Genomic DNA, 19,055 nt, shown 5'->3' with positions numbered 1-19,055 from the left:
TTTCTGTTGAGTCTTTGACCGTGGTGAGTTTATTTCTGTTGAGTCTTTGACCAACCAACCAGTTAGAATTATTTGGTCGGAAAATGCCTGCTGCAGTGTCCTAAAATCATATGATCTTTGACAAGTAAAACATAAACATATGACAGCCGACTTTGTCGCTAATTTTTTATAATAAAAAATATGACAGCCGACTTTGTCTTGTACTTATTAGTTCATTCACCAACTTATTAGATCAATGTCATCCGCTAATGTATAAAGAACCATGAAATCATCATTCTTGAAAGGCTTAACAATCATTTTATATATTATAAAATGGCTTTTCACAAATAAGCCTGTCTTGAAACTCACAAGTGGAACAGGATTTAATTGAAATTAAATGCTAAAAATCAAGGAATCTGAGAGCTCAAACTGTGATGTTCTTCAAAATACAATCTTTTGTTGGCCCCGAAAACTGGTCCCTGGTCACAATAAACCGGCCTCGAACAGATTTCTCCGTCTCAAAGTCTCATCCACAAGCTTGAAAGTCTTCTTCACAAGCTTTTGATCAAGGGCAGTGGTTCTATAGATCTTAAACACCCGGTCCACACGATCCGGGGTCGTGCTCTGAAAGTACAATTCCTCAAATTTTTTCTTCACAAACCTGAATGCAAAATGTTTTAACAAAGTTCAATTTTCTTCTTCTAAAAAGAGACGTGCAATGGTTATCATTGTGTGCAAATATGCAAACAGTTAAAACAGAGATTGGATGTTCAGGAAAACAACAAAGTAGGTCACACTACTAATTGAGGTCTTTATTATGAAAATGGTTGCAAGTTGGTGAAGCTTTCAGCCAGCTATAGGCCTTCATATTTCTGCGACAGTTTGGACAAAAACAGTTTGGCAGCATTTTGGAGGTTTGCTATAGCTAAATACGTGTACTCTTTAGTAGGGTTTCTTCCTTTCATCCAAAGCAAAGGACCACAAAGATATATATGCTTACTCATATGCATGTTCAATCTCTTGCTTTCCCGTTGAAACTGGCTGGTAATCTTTGAACCATTCACACACGTTAAGTGGCACCTACACATTTAAATATCAACAACCCATACAGTTGTTAGTTAGTTGCCACTGAATGAAAAACCGTACACTGATTTACTAGCTCTTACATTTAGAACCTTCTTCTCGAATATATCGAACTTGTTTAAAAACAGCATGAAGGAAGTTTTCTGCACCCGAAGAAATAAAATAATATATATTAAAGAGGACATAGATGGAAAAGAGTCAGCTTGGGATAGATGAAGAAATCTGTGTGGCCGCACATGCGACACACAAGAGCACAAAAACACAGAAGAAAAGAAAACCTCGAAACATGGTTGCTTCAGGACCCAGTCAAAAAGCTCCTTTGTCTCCATCATCCTATTCTTACTTTCATCCTCAAAGAGTGTTTGATCATACCTGAAACACAATGTCAATCAAGACTACTTCAGTACACACACGCACACACACATATATATAAAGGAATGATATCCATGATCAAAACATGGTAAGATATCTTTGAAGAGAATGACAGATGTAAATGAAAGCAATGGTGATCTTACTCGCTAACAGCAGCACAAAATATTACAGCTGTAACACCTTCAAATAGATGGATCCATTTCCTCCTCTCATTTCTCTGGCCTCCAACATCGAAGAGTCTATATACTTCACCACTTTTCTTATTTTCTCCAACAGGGCTGCAAAATCATAGTAATCACTGAGTCGTTTGTTTGAAAATTCAACCATTCTATACACGAGTTGCACAACCATAGAAGTCTCATCAAAAGAAATGCATCATACTAAAATGTGCACAGTGCATAAGAAAATCATGAACTAAATTAAATTTTAAGGGCATCCTTAAATGACTTTTAGTTCGAAAATCAGCTGAGTTAGAACAAATAAGTGGCATGGTGAGAAATAAGAAGAAATGTAGTAAACAAAACTGCAGAAAACTGAAAGAAGATTTACATTTTAGCCTTTTGTGGACACAGGAAAAATAATAATAATTTAAACAGTACAAGTATAAAGAAAATGTCAAAGTTCCAAGAAAAAGTCGTGCTGCACCTTATTTTTCAAAGAAAAATAATTACCTGAACTGGATCTCTACAACACCAGTAGTACGAACTCTGGCATAAAGAACATCCTCCTACAATACCACAAAATGCTTACTTTTTGAACGAGCTATAAATTTGTAACTTTTCCACATTAATGTAAGAAGTTTATAAAGGAACCAGCTAGGAACCAACACATATATAATAAATATTCTAGTACCTTATTCAATTAAGGAAATAATCAGTTATAATTGTGAACTTTAGTTACCTTGGTTGGAATGTAATTTGCGTCAGCTAATCTTTGAAGATTTTCCATGAAATAGTTGGCACAATCAGGAACTTGGAGTTCATTACCACGGGCATATGTTTCCTACAATTGTAGAGTACAGGTCCTTCACTTAGAGCATTGGGTAAAAGACAGAAGCAGATGTGCTAAATAACTGGATTCAAAGCACTAGGATTGACGTCAAACAATTGCGTATGTCAGTTACATTAAGTAACAGCTACCTGAATTGCAGCATCTTTCCAAAGAGTTTCTATATCCTGTGCAAGCTCTTTTGTGAGACGTGGATAATCCAATCTGCCACCAATTTTTGATAGTTTCTCTCCAATTTCCTGATAAAGAATGCAAAGTTTACTAAACATACATGCAGTTTTGTTTTAGCAATGGATTGAGCAAGCCAGAAGCTTGAAAGAACAGAAAATTCATACAGTGATTTTAAAAACAAATCATATGTTAAAAAGCAGTTAAACCAAATTCCTTCAACTAATGTCAGCTAAATTAAAAAACAAAAACCAGAGAAGGCGATGTAATAGGCAACGAAAGGATGAGGTCAAACCTTATTTTCACTGGATATCTCATACGTTTCTCTGTTATTCTGAGCAAGTTCCTTTGACCCATCATACAATATCTATTCAACCACATCATGCATACATTAAATTGAAGAATTCAATTCAATTCAGGTTCTTTTGCTCTGAATATGAGTGTTTGCAAAAAAGCTATATTTTCTTCTATAGAGAGCATGCACTAATATTCCTTGTACCATGCAGAAAGGGAAATAACCAACACACCCTTTCACGTATTGCGTACTTTTATGGTCTGATACACATTGGCATGGATGACTGAGATGTAGCTCTTGAGCTCTGCCTCATCAAATCCAGTTTGAAACAAAAGCTTTATCTGCAAATGGTTTGTGTGTAACAAAAATATAAATACGTGCATTGCTAGTATAAATGATAATACTTAAATGGGGAAACGTATACAACGTCTTACCTGCTTAAAAATTGTGGATTTCCCCGACTCACCAGCACCTTAAAACAATAAATTGATCTCAGTATTGTGGAATTGATAACTATCTCTAAATATGGTTAAAATTAAAATTATAACTGCAATTTTTGAAATGAACAATGTATAAATGTACCAGGCGCTATGCAAACAGTTTAATATCCGACAAGGAAATGCATAATAAAACTCTATTTGTTACTTCCATGAAATTTGGAAGAATCACCACATAAACAGTACAAGACACCTATATGCTGCCGTCAGTCATAAAAGTGAAAGTTTGCAACCCTACGAAGCTCTACCTATTGCAACCCTAAGAAGCTCTAACTATTATGAATGTGATTTTGTGTAAACCATAGAAGGTAAAAAGAAACCCGTTATATTTTTGTACCAAGTAGAAGAAGTTTCTGGATATGCTTTTCAGCCTTCGTTTCTTGTTCAATTCGCCTTTCAATTTCTGCAGTCTGGAAATGCATGCATTGACAATAAATTAGAGCCCGATGGTAAATGTAAAGCTTCTCCAATAACACTTAATCAATGGCATTACAAAGTTTTTATTATATCATGCAGAACTCACCTGGGTATTCTCTTCGTTGTCCGCTTCGTTGTAATGCTTGTTTCTGCTGCAGAGTAAACCCATATTTTCTATTACAATAGATAGCATAGAAGATGCACAAGTCAGCTCCACACCGTGTTAAATGTATCTTCAATTCCCTTCTGTAAAGTTCATACCAAATGGACCTAATCACAAAGCTAGATGTCAGGGGGCACTATAGAACCTGACCTCAATGACTTCAAACAAACCATTACAATTAAGACACAATGCCACATCAATACCTAAAATTAAAAAGAACCCATACAACCACTCGGCCATACATTCGTTTCGTGATATTAAGATGGAATTCTAGTGAGACTTAAGTTAGGCAAAGCTGAAAAAGATGGTCCAGACCACAATGTTAAAGATAATTAGTGAGAAAATATTAACTTTAGGTTTGTATACTGATAATAACTATATATTTCCTTATTAGAATTTAGCTGGGCACCATGGCCTGCATAAACAAACTAAAAAATTACCCATCAGCTAAAGAAATTCTTATTTTTCACAAAAATGAAGATGAAAAAGAAAAGGTAACCCATTAAAGAACACTCACTCCAAAGACAACCCAGAATGCTATTCAATCAAACCAACTAATAAAATAACAAAAAGGGAACTTCTTGATCTAGTGCTACGAGATCAACAGCAGAGATCTGTTACTAAAAAACTAAAAACAAAAGAAGAAGAAGAAGAAGAAGAAGAAGAAGAAGAAGAAGAAGAATAGCAAATTTAAGTAAGAAGCTTAAGTGAGCTACCTGAAAAGAAACGAAATGGCCTTTCTGGGCAAGTGATAGAGCAGTAGATTGAGCTGAATCGCCGAATATGAAGAAGCCTAGAGAGGAATTGCTCTGCTTTGTATGTGTGTTTAACGTGGGATAATGGTTTGTTTTGGTGTGTATTAAATAAAACCCAAAAAAAAAGAACTGGAATTGGAAACAATGAATGTGGTTTTTTGGTGTATATAAATGTATGAATAGTTCTGAGGAAGCGAAATGGGTATCGAAGTGTTGGCTAAATCTGGAAAGAAAGAAAAACAAAAGAAACAGCGCCGAAAGCTGCAAAGCCTGTTCTTCTTGTTGATTCTTCTCTCTTCATTTCAGTCAAAGTTAGAAAAGACAGACCCCAATTAAAAATTGCTTTAATATTTATATTTAAAATTATAGCAACAAAAAAAAAAAGTGTATTTATTTGTAATTTTCGTAAAATAGTGATATTATCTTCTTGGGACAATACACGTTCTCTATATACGCTGTTGTTGTTGTTGACTGGCCCTCTTCCTCTTTCTCTTTCTCTTTCTCTTTCTCTGTGTATAATATTTTAGAAGTTTGGAGAGGACAAGCTTGCCGGTTGCCACCAAATGGTGGGTCATGTGGAAGAATGCTTCATGCTTTTGCAAGTCCCATCTTTGTCCTTTAGAAAGATTTGTAATGATATTTTAACATGCCAGCCTTTTCCATCACATTAATCCAACTTTTACTTTCTTTTCTTTCTCTTTGCTCTTTAGGGTTAACTATGCACACATTTCACTATTATGTAATGAGTTTCTCGCAATTATTATAAAGATCGACACATTTTTATGATAGAGAGTTGAACTGTTTTAAGTTCAGATTCACGGCATAACAAAAGTTTTATATTCATACAATAAAATTAAGGATGGAGCAATTGAGTATTCAACATATGAATAGATTCAGCAAAATTCTTGAATGACTTCTTATTCAATAAAAGATTATCTCTACATGAGTAAACTCGAGACGAATAGCTAAGATGCACTTACCCCTAATAAAATGGTGCATGCATGTTTCGCAAGTCAAACCTTGGTTTGAAATTGAACTTGTTGCCATTTTCGTACTCATAACCGACCATGTGGAATATCGGCTACGGAACGTAATTTTCCATTGATTTCCTTGTACTTTTCAATTTTTGGTTGGTAGTTCTCATTTCCTGTCAAATTCCAGTGATAAATTTGAAGTTGAAATCTCAATTTATCTCATCCAAAATGTCGTTATTGACCCAAAAGAAAATGATGGAATCATACATCTGCGAGCCGAAGGTGTAGCCCAAAAAAGTTGTTGGGCTCATTGAATACAATTCCATTGAGGCAAAACAAACGTCGGCTAGCTATTGCCTTCAGCTTCGACGTTTGCTGGACCTTCTATTCAGTCCAAAACGCGGGTTTCCGTGCTGACAGCCCGAGTATTTACTTAACAACCTATACGACATGTCGTATGCCATCACTTAATTATTAAAACAAAAAACAAAAAACAAATAAAAGAGCCAGTTAAGTTAAGCATATATCCATATTTTTTATTTTTTATTTTTTTTTTGGTTTGGTCTGGTAAACATATCATATATAACAGTTTAATTAAATACTGAAGACCCAATTAATTAGAAAAGAAAAAAGATAGTGATCACTGATCAAGAGTCGTCGCACAAGAAGCTTTCTACAATGTTGTTGAATTGTATGGGATTTTCAACTTGGGGTACATGCGATGTGTTCTTTATCACTTCCAGTCTTGTTTTGGGTCCAAGAAGCCTGCAATATTAATTCACAAAACCAAGCACCTTGATGTTAATTTCTCACCAGACCAAACAAATATATAACTTCACATAATTCCAATATTATATAATTAGTATTTATATACGGTCAATTATATGCTTGTGTTTACAATGAAAACCAAACAAATTGTTTTAACATCAAGGAAAAGTTGCATAAGTAGGTTAGACCAGTTGACTAAAGCAGTGAATTTGTCCCCTTACACTTAACTTCGAGTTCATCTCCTAAAAAATTAGATTAATTGAGAAGAACGAGGAAAAAGTCTGGAATTTAATTTAATCAATTATTAGCTATTAATTAGCATATAGGAAAATAAAGGTGAATATTGAGTTGTATGGAAATTGGGGTACATACTCCTTGAGTTCGGTAGCCATCTCCAAAGGAAAGATCTGGTCTTTATCTCCCCATACGATCAAAACCTCCTACAGCCCAAAATATTGCAATAAATTAATATACATAAATGATTTTTCAATGAAATGATAATAATAATAATAATAATACCTTGTTAGGAAGAGGAGATAGGTTTGGTGTGTCATCTCGTCCAAGTGTGAGTCCCTTTAGCAGCTCCATCTTTTCCTTCCTTTTATCTGAGTACAATTTCTGCATTCATGCCCACACCAAATGATAATTAATTAATATTAATTAAAACCCCTAGCTGAAAACCATGATTAAGTTAAATTATCAACCAAACATTTATCATGGGTCCCCTCTGATCTAATCCAACCTAACTGATCAAGACTGATGAAGAACACGTAACTACAATGTGGTCCACATGACACATGACCTTTGAAATTACACGTAAAAGGAAAAACAAATTGTAATCAACATTATAATTATAAAAAAATTGTACCTGCACGAAATCATTCAATAGAAAACGAGGAATGACGTTCAACACGCCGGGACATAGCGAGACCGATCAACGTCTGCAACTGCACAGCCGTCGCAGGCAGCATGAGATGTTCAATCTTTTCCAACTTTGCCCTCCTCAGCAACTTCTCGTTATCTCCTCTTCTCATGTTAACCCCGGAGCTGGCAATCACCACCTTCTCCACTCTCTCCGGCCACATCCTCGCCACGTGGTACGCCACAAACCCGCCGTAGCTCGTCCCAATGACACTGAACCTCTCCACGCCCGCCTTCTCCATCAGCTTAGCCACGGAGGCCGCCTGAAAGACCTCGCTTCTCTCTGCTGACGTGGTGGTGGAGTCGCCGAAGAAGACGAGGTCGGGGACGTAGACGTTGAAGCGGGGGGAGAGGAACTGGACTTGGTTCCGCCACTGCCACATGGCGACGGGGCCGAAGCCGTGGATTAGAACCAGGGAAGGCTTTTTCTGGGTGGCTTGAGAAAATTTGGGGTTGGGACCCCAGAAGTGGACGGTGGTCTCATTGTCGAGTTGTAGGGTTTGTTGCGAGAGGCCGGAGGCGGCGAAGCAACGGCGTACGTAGATGGCATATAATGAGACAGGGCTGAGAAAGAAAGGTAGCATTGGATTGAATTGGATTCGGGGATGTTGTTGAGTATGATGTAGGGATATCGACTAGGCCATGATAAAGAGTGTACAGTTTTTTTTCCTTTCTGTTTTGGAGAGGTTGTTTGGGTGGTAAGGTATATGAGCTGGTTTTGGGCTAATTTTAGAAGAAAATTATTAAAGATTAATAAAATTATTAAAGATTAATGGGTGAGAGAATTGGGAAATATTTATTGTAAAGAAGGTGAAAGTGTGTGGAAGTATATAAGGGTGGTGATGGGGTTGGTTTGGTTGGTTCCTTTTTGTGTTTGTGTTGTGTAGGTGTGATGATGACCCATACTTTGTCACGAGCCAACTTTCACCAAATTTTGTTGTCTTTAAATGATCTTTCAAACCATACTAGTTAGGCTTTATAACCTGTGTAGTATGTGTAGTGTATATTGGTATGACCCACATCAAAATGCATTCTTATCAATTAAACTCGAGGATAATTATAAATTTAACATATATTACGTTCAAACCGTAAATGCATATGAATTTCATTGTAAGACTCACGTATGCTTATATCGACGGTTATAAAATTCTATCAGACCTATACGCAACTAAGCTTAGCACTCGTGTGTATTTTATGATGAAATCACCTACAAGGCTGCATAACACACATGCGAATGATGCAGGCCAGCCAGTCTCCATGCCTCCTTTCCTCTCTATCCGTTCATGTATCAGGACATCAAGCTTAATTTTTATGGTATCTAATAAGATCTTAGTTGCTTAATTAGAAGAGATTAAGTATAACTTTTGAAGCAAGTTGACCAGTGGCTGTTAATTTAGATCCAATTGATTTGATGATATGCCATTACTACTCTTGCAAGCTCAGCTTTGGTTGTTCGCTAAGGCCGGCCTTGCCATCAATATTGCTAAATATCTTTCCAACAACTTCTACTACCAGCCAGAAGTTCCATATGGAATTCCGACCACACGTTAAAGCAAAGCATCCCTGGTGCTTTGTTAAAGTTGAAGTCAAAAGTCTGCATTATCTCATTCTATACCACTTAGAAGATAAAGAAAAATGTTTATGAATTAATCAGTATTTATATTCATATATACATCCTAAAGATATAAGCTGGAATGAGATCATTGGCTAGATTCTTAAATAAAATAAATAAATAAATACTTTTCTCCCAACCAATTAAAATTGATGGAATAAAAATATTGATAAACTGAATGTTTATTTAGTTTATTTTGATCGTGACGGATCATTATCCAAAGAATTTTGAAGTTCTCTCACCCCCTCCTCTCTTCTCATAAAAATGGCAGAAACTTAGATCTTTCATTTTCTTCCGAACATCGCGGAAGGAGACCAGATTGTGTATTTTAATTAAAAAAACTATACCCTTTAATTATTATTTTAATATTTATGCGTGACAAACTAAAAGCTAAATCTGGCTGACATAGGGCAATCACCCACCCAGTTATGGGTATGATGGGTTGGACTTGCAAATTTTTATTTTTATTTTTCTACTGGTGATCGATGACATTAGTTCTGACTTGAAAGAGGTTGGTTTTTGTGTATGCACCTACTACTGGTGCATGTTTGAATTTGAGCTTACTGATGGAAAAGGGAAGGAGAAGGTCAAGGATGCGCTTATCTTGCTTGACCATAGTAAAAGGAATGCCACCAATATTGCAAGTAAAGAACTTATGCATTACTTGCTTTGGGCTTTTCTTTTTACTTTTTCGTCTAAACAATTATATAAGAGAGGAATCAAATTTGATGTAAGAGGCAGAGACACTACCCTGACTTACATATACTATACAACTCGTTTTAATTTTGAGGAGAATGTTGTTTATCTCTACTATTGTCCAACTTTTATTGCCCAATTTACTTGGTACAACAATGGTGCATAAGGTGAGCATGCCATGTACGTCAGGATGCAAGCAAGAACAGTCTTCCACACAATTCCAAACAAATATAAATAAATAGTATCTGCTGTTCTCATCAAGTAATCCATTGTCGTCCAGCGGTTAGGATATCTGGCTTTCACCCAGGAGACCCGGGTTCGATTCCCGGCAATGGAACTTTTTTGTTTCAACCCATTCAAGGACCGGGGTTCGATTCCCTAGAACAACACTTTTGTTTCTTTTTAGTTTTAAACCCAAGTTTATTTCTGAGAGGCTAAAACCACTTAAGGTGTTTGGTAAAATTCCCATGAGTTAAGTTAAGATAAAGTTGCAGGTAGATTGATTTGTTCACCCCCCTTCTTTTTTCGGTCAAGAGCACTTTCATGCCAACCGACAGAGAAGTACAAACATAGAAGCTAGGCTACCCACAGCCACAGCCAAAGAACAACAAAGCTACCAACAGCCAGAGAAAAGAAATAAGAAAAACAAGCTACAGCAAAACTAAAGCAGCCACAGCAGAAAAAAGATGAAGAAACAAGCTACAGCAAAACAACAGGAAATTTTGTTAGAGGCCAAACCTATGACACCTCCCACTTCCTTTTGACCAAAAACTCTAACTTCATCAATCAGCATATGACAAGGTCAGTACTCAATTATATTTTAAATTCCTATCAATGCCTATCTGTGTACAATTTGATTGATTTTTAATGTCGTTGTATATGGATTTCCAGTTTAGCCAAAAGACAGGCTCAAGCAAACGCAGTCAAGCTACATTACTTCTACAAATTTGGTATGTATGGCGTTGACGAAATGTTATATATAATTGGAAATTCTACACAAATTGGTATTTGTACTACAGTTGGCAGAAGCTGATCTTGACCTCTTAACACCTTACTTAACCAAAATAATTAAGCACGACTCACCTCACCTGCCCCAAAAGATATATAATTGAATGAATAAAAAAGTATTCTGGTATATCATATATATAATACGTCCCATTTTCTTTCTTAGTGGATTGCCTTAATTTTACACATTTAAGGGTTTTCTAATCTGTTTTTTTGACTACTGGAAAAAGGACTTCTGCAAATTTAATATAATAACTTGTTTGGTGATGTACTTTGTATTTATTAAAAGATAGTTTGTATTTGTAATTAATCTAATAACTTATTGTAGCTCATGTGGCATACCCCACAAGCGTTGGATATGTTGAATGATCTAGATTTTATGAAATGCGAGTAAATGTACTATCTCTAAATGCAGAGGCTCGGAATCCTCTGTGTAGTTAAAAAAAGTCAAAGTGGTAGGCAAGTCATTGGCCATCCCTAACAGATACAGAGACACAGATATGCCTTGGTAGAACTGTTCTGTATAAGATAATTAATAAGAATATTATCCTCCGTATAAATTGTTATTAACAATGTAATATATTATATAGTAGGTGACTAAATGATATGACGAGGTCTCTAAGCAGCCTTCATATACATAATTGCCTCATCATTGCAAGACATTAAACAATTGCCATTCTGTTGTCTTCTCAAGATGGCTCATGAGAAGATCACATGGAAATGCATCATCCCAGGCTGTTACAAAAGCGCTGCACGTTTAGAAAACCGGTTGCAGACAGATTGCAAAAGAAAACAAATTCTGAAACAAAAACCTTTGCTGCAGAAGAGGCTTTCCCTCTCGGATATAAACGATGATCCCAGCTCAACGCTCTTTGCAGATGATCTTTCCAACTCCGTCATCGGCCTTAATCTTCATGTTTTTTCGTTAGCGGAGCTTAGAGTTGTCACAAGTAATTTCTCATGGAGTAATCTGCTTGGTGAGGGCGGGTTTGGACCGGTGTTCAAGGGATTTGTTGATGACAAGCTTAGGCCTGGATTGAAGCCTCAGCCTGTAGCTGTCAAGCTGTTAGACTTGGATGGCTTGCAGGGCCATAGGGAGTGGCTGGTTTGATTACTATATGTTGCACATTTGAGTTTCAAGTGACCATAATGGCCTTTTTCATTTGAATAGCATTGCATTGTTTCTGTTGTTGCAGGCAGAGCTTATATTTCTTGGACAGCTGAGGCATCCTAATCTTGTTAAGCTGATTGGATATTGTTGTGAAGATGAGCACAGGCTTCTTGTATATGAATTCATGGCAAGAGGAAGCTTAGAAAACCAACTTTTCAGAAGTGAGTTACTTTTCATTTCTCTTGAAATTTTTTGCTATAATCAATCAGCTGCCAAAGCTTATTGAATGAGTTGGATATTGCTGTGTCTATTGACTGATGTCATGTGTGCTATTTCTCGCTAAATGTACTGCAGGCTACTCTTCTGCTCTGCCGTGGTCGAAAAGAATGAAAATCGCTGTTGGAGCAGCTAAGGGCCTAGCCTTTCTTCATGAAGCCGATCATAAGCCTGTCATATTCAGAGATTTTAAGACTTCAAATATTCTGCTGGACTCTGTAAGTTCTTTCTTTCTGAGCTCTCTTATATTGTTGTTGATGTCTATGTGATCTTTGTCACATAAAAATGAAAAAGTACAAAAGGTAGTAAGATTGATTTTGAATTAACTTCTTTCCCTTTCAGGATTATACAGCTAAACTTTCAGATTTTGGGTTAGCAAAGGATGGTCCAGAAGGAGAAGACACACACATAACCACACGTATAATAGGAACACAGGGGTATGCAGCCCCAGAATACATCATGACAGGTAAACCCAATAGCTATTTAGGAAAAGACTAGTCTTTCATAAGTCATAAACTAATCAAGTTTAGCACCTAATTAAATTCAGGTCGATTGACAACCAAGAGTGATGTGTATAGTTTTGGAGTTGTTCTGTTAGAGCTGCTGACAGGTAAACAGTGCATAGATAACACCCGCCCAAATCGAGAACAGAACCTTGTAGAATGGGCAAAGCCTCGCTTGAAGGACCCCAGAAAGCTCGACCGGATTATAGACCCAACAATGGAGGGACAATACTCCACAAGAGGGGCTCGAAAGGCGGCTGCATTGGCTTACGCATGCCTGAGCCACCAGCCAAAGAATAGGCCAATGATGAGTGATGTGGTCATGATCTTGGAGCCTCTTCAGAACTTCAATGAAGGGTTAATTGTTAGGCCATTTGTTTATGTAGCACCAAATGAGGAGGATAGTAATAGTACGTAGCACACAAGGCATTATAACAAGTGAAGCACAAAAAGATGGCAAAGAAAGTTGGAAGTAGTGTACAGTCTCCAAATAATTTGTATTGATTGAGAAAGAAAGGAAGGATCTGCTAACGTCAGTCACTCATTCGCACGAAATTTCTGATCGTTGATAAATGTCGTCTCCGCATCTCATCAACGGGCGACTAAACGTACCATATCTCAATAAAGGATTTCAAGATTTCAAGACAGTGTATTTTGCAAACTAGTAATAAAATATAGTGAAAAAGCCAGCATGGATATGGTAATGATATCATGTTGATTAATTATACATCTGGTTTGATTAAAAAATGCTACACTTGACTGTGTGAATTGACAAAAACCTAATCATATATCTTAATCTAAGGGAAGAATTCCAAGTTCCAATAGCAATATACAAATCAAGAACGCAGCCCCCTCTGATAACGTCTTCACTGTAATATCAGGAATTTCAACACCTGCCCACCAATTCATCGCTTGAAAGCCATCACCAACCAAATAGGCCTAACTTGACCTCATTTTTTTAGTGTTCACTATAATATGAAAAATTCTCATGTCCTGTTCTGAATGTTCTTTTGTTCGTCGTCTCTTGTGCTTACTAACCTTCTAGACTAGCGTGTGATGTTTTCTTCATGACATATATTAAGTTGAAGAAGACAAAATGGAACAACTGGTTAGAAACTTGCGGGTTTCTTCTGGGCTTCTAACCTTCTACATCTGCTAAAGTTATCCACGTTACTTAACTTTTTTTATTCATGTTAATATGAGATAAAAGTTATCCATGATATTTCATGTTAATATTGGTAAAATGGAGGTTCATTGCCTAAGCTATAAGGATTTTTAAGTCATTGTCACACCTCTCCATTTTGTTATAGGTAGCCCATTGTCACATCCTCCCCATTTTGTTATAGGTATAATATTAGCCCAATGGTAGATAAATCTCTTCTTGTGGGGTGTCACTAAGTTGCCTATGTATGTTCTAGGGGGAGAAAATAAATAAATGTCCACCAAAGACCCGAGGGAGAAACACTTCAATCAGCATGAGGTAGGTAGTCTTGTTTTAAATGACGGTTTTGTATCTTTTGCTGCCATTTGCAGCGATTTCATGACCTTTAGCGGCATATTAGGGTTTCAAATACGGAGCGGATTATTTCGCCGCTAACCACGGCTAAATCAATAATTAGTAGCGACATGTAGATTTACTGTCTTTCCCTCTCACACATCGTCATTTTGGGACCCTACTCCAGTTTGAAAATGGACATCTTTTATCAAATGGTCCTTGTTTATGAAAATCTCATGCTAAATTATTTTAAAATTTAGCTTGGCATCATGTAGTCAAATTAATCAAGTTCTTTTTTTCTTCTTTTGTTGTCCTGCATCACTCAATCCCACGAGTAGGAAAAAAAAAAAAAAAAGCAGCCAACATTCAAAACCAAAAAGAACATCACGAAACCCCCATCATCACCTGCACAAGCTCTTTGCCCTATAACACAGCAGTGTAGGTAGCAGCATTGGGCCTCGTCTCCTTGTCAAATGCAAGTACTTTAGTTTTGTTGATTTCACTATTCAACTGGATCCGAGATGAGGTCTTCTAATTCATCAATAATGGCATCATAACAAAAAGAGTATTGCTCCGGTTTCTGGACCATTCCATCTCGCTGAGACCTAAATCTGGTTATTGTATTAACTAAATCTAAAGCAGACATGTCCCCAGAAATAATTCTCTGCAATGTGTCATGAATTGTGCAATATGTTTCCAGTTCTCCCAACACCTGCACTGCAGTGTACCACAATTGGACTGGAGTCAGGTATGGCAGGTGCTACTTGATACATTGCTCTTTTCAAAATTTCACGAACAGCAATTGTGTTTTCGGGAACTCCATGGTCAGGCCATTGAGGATACAGAATATGCAAAACAGACATGGGTGCTTCCTCTGAGTCTGACTCTTCCTTATGCTTCTTCACCTCCAAAAGGCGCAACACTACTGAATTACCATCTCCAAATTCACTACTTCTTATCGACATATATTCCCAAATTCTCTATGGCCATCATCACCTTCTGCCTGAAAATAATCTCCACATTTATTATCATCCAAATCAGTAAGCATGACAACTACAGAACAACGGTACTGGATTACCATCTCCCAAAAATCCTCAAAGGTCTCTGAAAGTGGACCTTGTGTTGCAATAAAAGAAGAGGAACATGATGTGATGAAGCTAGCATTGATGTAGTCTCCTGCGGCAGAATAGTTGAGAACAACCATATTTTCATCAAACGCTACGTAGTCATCATAACGGTTTTTGCTAAAATTGAAATTGTTGAGAGCCACAGTGCAACGCTTCTCCGCCTCAGATTGTATTATATAAATGGCATCTAACTGATCCCACTCTTGTTTGATCTGTTCAGGCATCCGGAGCTTGTCCTTGAAGAATTTGAGAGCCAATGAGCAGTACTTATACTGATTGGGAGCGAGGGTGAGTCTCCTTGGCGGCAGAGCATAGGCCAACAACTCCAAAGAAGGGAGGGCGTTTGTTGCAGCGGTAGCCATTGACGGCGATATCCTGCGGTGGGGAGAGCCCCTAGAAGAGATGTTCTCCAGTTTCTGGGATTTTCCCCATGCGGTCACATCATCAACCCTCGTCTTCAACGTCTCCCTCATCCTCTTGGTCTTCGGCATCTCCAGATTTGCGTTATATCAGAAACTGATGACAAACAACCAAAGCAAAACTTCATTGACCTTGAGCTGTATTAGAAACTCCAAAAAAACAAACATTAGAAAAGATAGGACGCTGAGCAATTTCAAACATTGAATATTTACAATTGTTCTCAACAAATTTTCATATTTCTCAAAGATTGGATGGTGACCTTGTTACCAATACATTGAGTATGTCTTTCTCTAGATACAATCATGCTATTAGTGAGCCATTGAACTCTCACTCTACTAGGCATTACATCCTTACAAAATCATCAAAGCAGATTGCATAAATCTTAATTTAATGGAAATCTTAGTTAAATACCTACAACTTCGTTTATAGATTGACATCTTAAGTTACACAGCCAGCAATACCAATATCAAAGTCACTTCTTCACATTCAGTTATAATCATACATTCACAGCCAATGGGGGCAATTGCCCCTAAAATGAATCCTCCATTAATGTGACTGTTACTGGGTAATCTTCTCAGGTTAATTTCAAGATTCTAATAAACTTTTGAATCTATTTCACAAAAAGCATACCCAAATTACAGATGACAACAGAAAGGAAACGAACCCACAACGCAATTGTACATTAGGGAAAGACAAAAAAAAGATGCAAACTATGAATTTTTACAGAGTTCAATATGTGGAAAAAAGAAAAAGAGAAGAGCTGCAAATTTTCAACCAATTATATATCTATTGTAAAAGCCAGTGCTTCACCTCTTCTTTACTAACTCGACAGAGCTGCTGGCGGTACGGAGTGCGAGCATGACGTCGTCGGGGAATTTGGTTTAGGGATTGTTCTTTTGTGTCGAATAGAGTTGGGGATTTTGTCAGGGTAACCCGCACAGACGATGGTCCTGCGTGATCAAAATTCAAATTTGGGCGACAATCGTATGCCTATAATCAATCATTTTAGTTTTGTTCAAGTTTTGTTGTGGCCCAAATATGTGGGCGTATTCGGTAATGAACCCATCTCTTTTTGGGCTTTTGAACTGACAATTGGTTTTTTGGGCAAAGTGAGGAGGTTATTTGAACTTAAAGAAATCATGACTTAAATATTTTAAATGTTTTGACGGTCGGATGTCTCCTCAAATAACCTCCTCACTTTAACTCCTCATTGTAGAAGCTTATTTCCAAATAGACCAGAATGTTTTTTCTTTTGTTTTCCATTTTATTATGTTGTTATTATCTTTAATGGTTTTCATTTAGGGAGATTTACTATTATACCCAATATAGGAACCTAAATTATTAATTTTTTTTATATGAAATAGACTTTAGAAACACATTCAAAGTCCATTTACAACATAACATATGAGCTTTTAACTTCTTATAAATTACAAAAATGTCATTGATTTCATAAAATAAGCCCAACCCTAAAACCTCACAAAAAAAAAACTCAAAACACTCAATAGAGCATAAAAAAAATTTAATAATCAAAATTAAATTCAATAGGGCAAGCTGTAATTTTTTGGGTGTTTTTTGGGTTTGTTTATAGAAATTAAATAGTATATGGTTTATCTATATCATTAATGCTAAGACTAAATATATCATTTATTATTATATATGGCACATGCTCACGCATGTGCCAATTGGTTTTCTTTTTTCTTTTTTCTTTTATTTTTAGAATTAAGAAAAGATAACATGGGTAGTTATGTTCCATAAAAGTATGACATATTATCTTATTTTGTTTTTAATTTTATTTCTTTAATATGAAAAAATATGAATTTACCATATTATCATCATTTAATTAATAATTTCAATTCTTAATGTTTGAATTAACCAATGACATTTTCTGGTATTTTGAATATTTCACCATTCTCTGTCTTTTGCTTATATATATATATATATATATATTTCAAATTTCTTTTATTGTGTGAGCAGTGCCAAAAGGTTAGTATGCAAAATATTAACTGAATATATTACTGCTATCATCAGCTTTTGTTGTTGTTGAAATGCTTCTAGTGTTTTTAGCCCTAAGGATTCCACATTTATCTAAATTACGCCAAATTTGGATATGTTAGGGTAGACTTACTAATAAACAATTTTCATGAAGAAAAACAATTCATTAGAGCATTGAGAGGCTTGCAATTGGTGAATCAAAAAATAAAAATGATGGGAAGAGGGGGAAATAGAAGTACTCCCTCATCTTCAGAAAAAAAAAAAAAAGAGCCCGAGCATAAACAAATTGCAACTAGTGAATCAAATAGGAAAAAGGAATCACAAAGGGTAAAAAGGCGTACTCACTCGACTTCGCAAAAAAAGAAGAAAAAGGATTGGGCCTATACAAAGTACAAATGGTGAATCGAAAAAGAAAAAGGAAGGAAAATGGGGGAAAATGGGAAACTCACCCCTCTTCGTAAAAATGAAAAAAAGGCCCAAGCCTCTGGGCCATTCGACCATGGTGGAGGTGGAGGTAGAGCACCTTGGCTTTTATGAGGAGGTTGTGGTAGGGATAAAGGAAACAGAGGTGACGAACCTAGGCTCAAAGGAGGTGAAGGTGACATACCCAGGCTCAAAGGAGGTGGAGGTAAAGGACCGAGGCTAAGATGAGGTGAAGGTAATAGAAAAAGGGAGGCTGTTCCTACAGCCACTTCACCTGCAACTCTTCTGGTAATTGAAAAATTGAAAAAAGAGAGGTATAAATAAGATGAACTCATGCATGAAGGTTAAGGTGGTATCTCATCCAAACCATCACCGAACTATGGTATTCCTAAATTTCAACGAGAATGTGCCTATACTAGTTGAGAATCCGGCGAGGGAGACCACTCCTGCAGGGTAGGCTGGTCCCTGCAACAAATTGCAACTCGTGAATCAAAAAAAAAAGAAAGGAAAGATGGGGAAAAAGGAGTACTCATTCATCTTTGTTTAAAAAATAAAAATAAAATAAATAAATAAAAGGTCCGGGCCTAAACAAACTGCAACTCGTGAATCAAAAAAGAAAAAGGAATCATAAAGGGGAAAGGGCGTACTCACTCAACTTCACCAAAAAAAAAGGATTCAGGCCTATACAAAGTACAAATGGTGAATTGAAAAAGAAAAAGGAAGGAAAATAGGGAAAAATGACGTACTCACCTGCCTTCGTAAAAATAAAAAGAGGCTCGGGCCTCTAGGCCATTCGACCATGGTGGAGGTGGAGGAAAGCAACTTGGCTCTTAAAAAGAGGTTGTGGCGGGGACAGAAGAAATGGAGGTGACAAACCTAGGCTCAAAGGAGGTGAAGGCGACAGACCCAGGCTTAAGCAGGTAGAGGCGAAGGACCCAGGCTTAGATGAGGTTGAGGTGATAGAAAAGGAAGGCTCCTCATTCAGGGAGGTTGTT

At 36.8% G+C, this 19,055-nt stretch overlaps 3 protein-coding genes, 1 non-coding gene and 1 pseudogene across 6 annotated transcripts; 2 read left to right on the top strand and 3 right to left on the bottom strand.

Moving 5' to 3' along the window:
* Positions 1 to 274: 274 nt before the first annotated feature.
* LOC103320652 (G protein alpha subunit 1) lies at positions 275 to 5,856 on the bottom strand. Of its 2 annotated transcripts, none has more exons than XM_089044921.1 (14): positions 5,718 to 5,856; positions 3,926 to 4,089; positions 3,740 to 3,812; positions 3,340 to 3,377; positions 3,157 to 3,246; positions 2,906 to 2,977; positions 2,574 to 2,681; positions 2,335 to 2,436; positions 2,106 to 2,161; positions 1,578 to 1,712; positions 1,341 to 1,434; positions 1,146 to 1,205; positions 980 to 1,059; positions 275 to 640 (listed from the first exon to the last, which is right to left on the bottom strand). In XM_089044921.1, exons 2-14 carry the CDS (start codon positions 4,010 to 4,012, stop codon positions 463 to 465), a joined length of 1,173 nt encoding a protein of 390 aa, XP_088901047.1. In that variant the 5' UTR covers positions 4,013 to 4,089; positions 5,718 to 5,856; the 3' UTR covers positions 275 to 462. The 2 variants fall into 2 exon arrangements, with proteins under 2 accessions (XP_088901047.1, XP_008220583.2); XM_008222361.2 differs by lacking the exon at positions 5,718 to 5,856 and adding an exon at positions 4,699 to 5,069.
* A 365-nt stretch (positions 5,857 to 6,221) lies between these two features.
* Positions 6,222 to 8,126, bottom strand: LOC103320653 (uncharacterized). Its single transcript, XM_008222362.3, is given in 5 exon segments — positions 6,222 to 6,476; positions 6,852 to 6,919; positions 6,999 to 7,097; positions 7,348 to 7,381; positions 7,383 to 8,126. Coding segments are annotated over 5 exon segments (921 nt in total). The 5' UTR covers positions 7,985 to 8,126; the 3' UTR covers positions 6,222 to 6,358.
* A 1,737-nt stretch (positions 8,127 to 9,863) lies between these two features.
* On the top strand, positions 9,864 to 13,158 carry ARSK1 (root-specific kinase 1). The gene is made up of 7 exons (XM_008222365.2): positions 9,864 to 9,875; positions 10,605 to 10,658; positions 11,537 to 11,818; positions 11,910 to 12,045; positions 12,179 to 12,318; positions 12,443 to 12,566; positions 12,648 to 13,158. The coding sequence occupies exons 1-7, from the start codon at positions 9,864 to 9,866 to the stop codon at positions 13,019 to 13,021; spliced, it is 1,122 nt and encodes a 373-aa protein (XP_008220587.2). The 3' UTR covers positions 13,022 to 13,158.
* On the top strand, positions 9,974 to 10,045 carry TRNAE-UUC (transfer RNA glutamic acid (anticodon UUC)). Its single transcript has one exon. It is a non-coding gene; the product is annotated as a tRNA-Glu (tRNA).
* A 1,143-nt stretch (positions 13,159 to 14,301) lies between the features above and the next one.
* On the bottom strand, positions 14,302 to 16,482 carry LOC103320655 (protein-tyrosine-phosphatase PTP1 pseudogene; annotated as a pseudogene). Its single transcript, XR_016124756.1, has 2 exons — positions 16,456 to 16,482; positions 14,302 to 15,741 (listed from the first exon to the last, which is right to left on the bottom strand). The product of XR_016124756.1 is annotated as a protein-tyrosine-phosphatase PTP1 pseudogene (transcript).
* Positions 16,483 to 19,055: the final 2,573 nt, after the last annotated feature.

The sequence above is a fragment of the Prunus mume genome, linkage group LG2 (assembly GCF_029339155.1).
Source record: "Prunus mume cultivar Tortuosa linkage group LG2, ASM2933915v1, whole genome shotgun sequence".
Taxonomy (NCBI): Eukaryota; Viridiplantae; Streptophyta; class Magnoliopsida; order Rosales; family Rosaceae; genus Prunus; species Prunus mume.
Note: the sequence above shows the minus strand (reverse complement) of the source record. Positions and strands in the feature narration are given on the sequence as shown.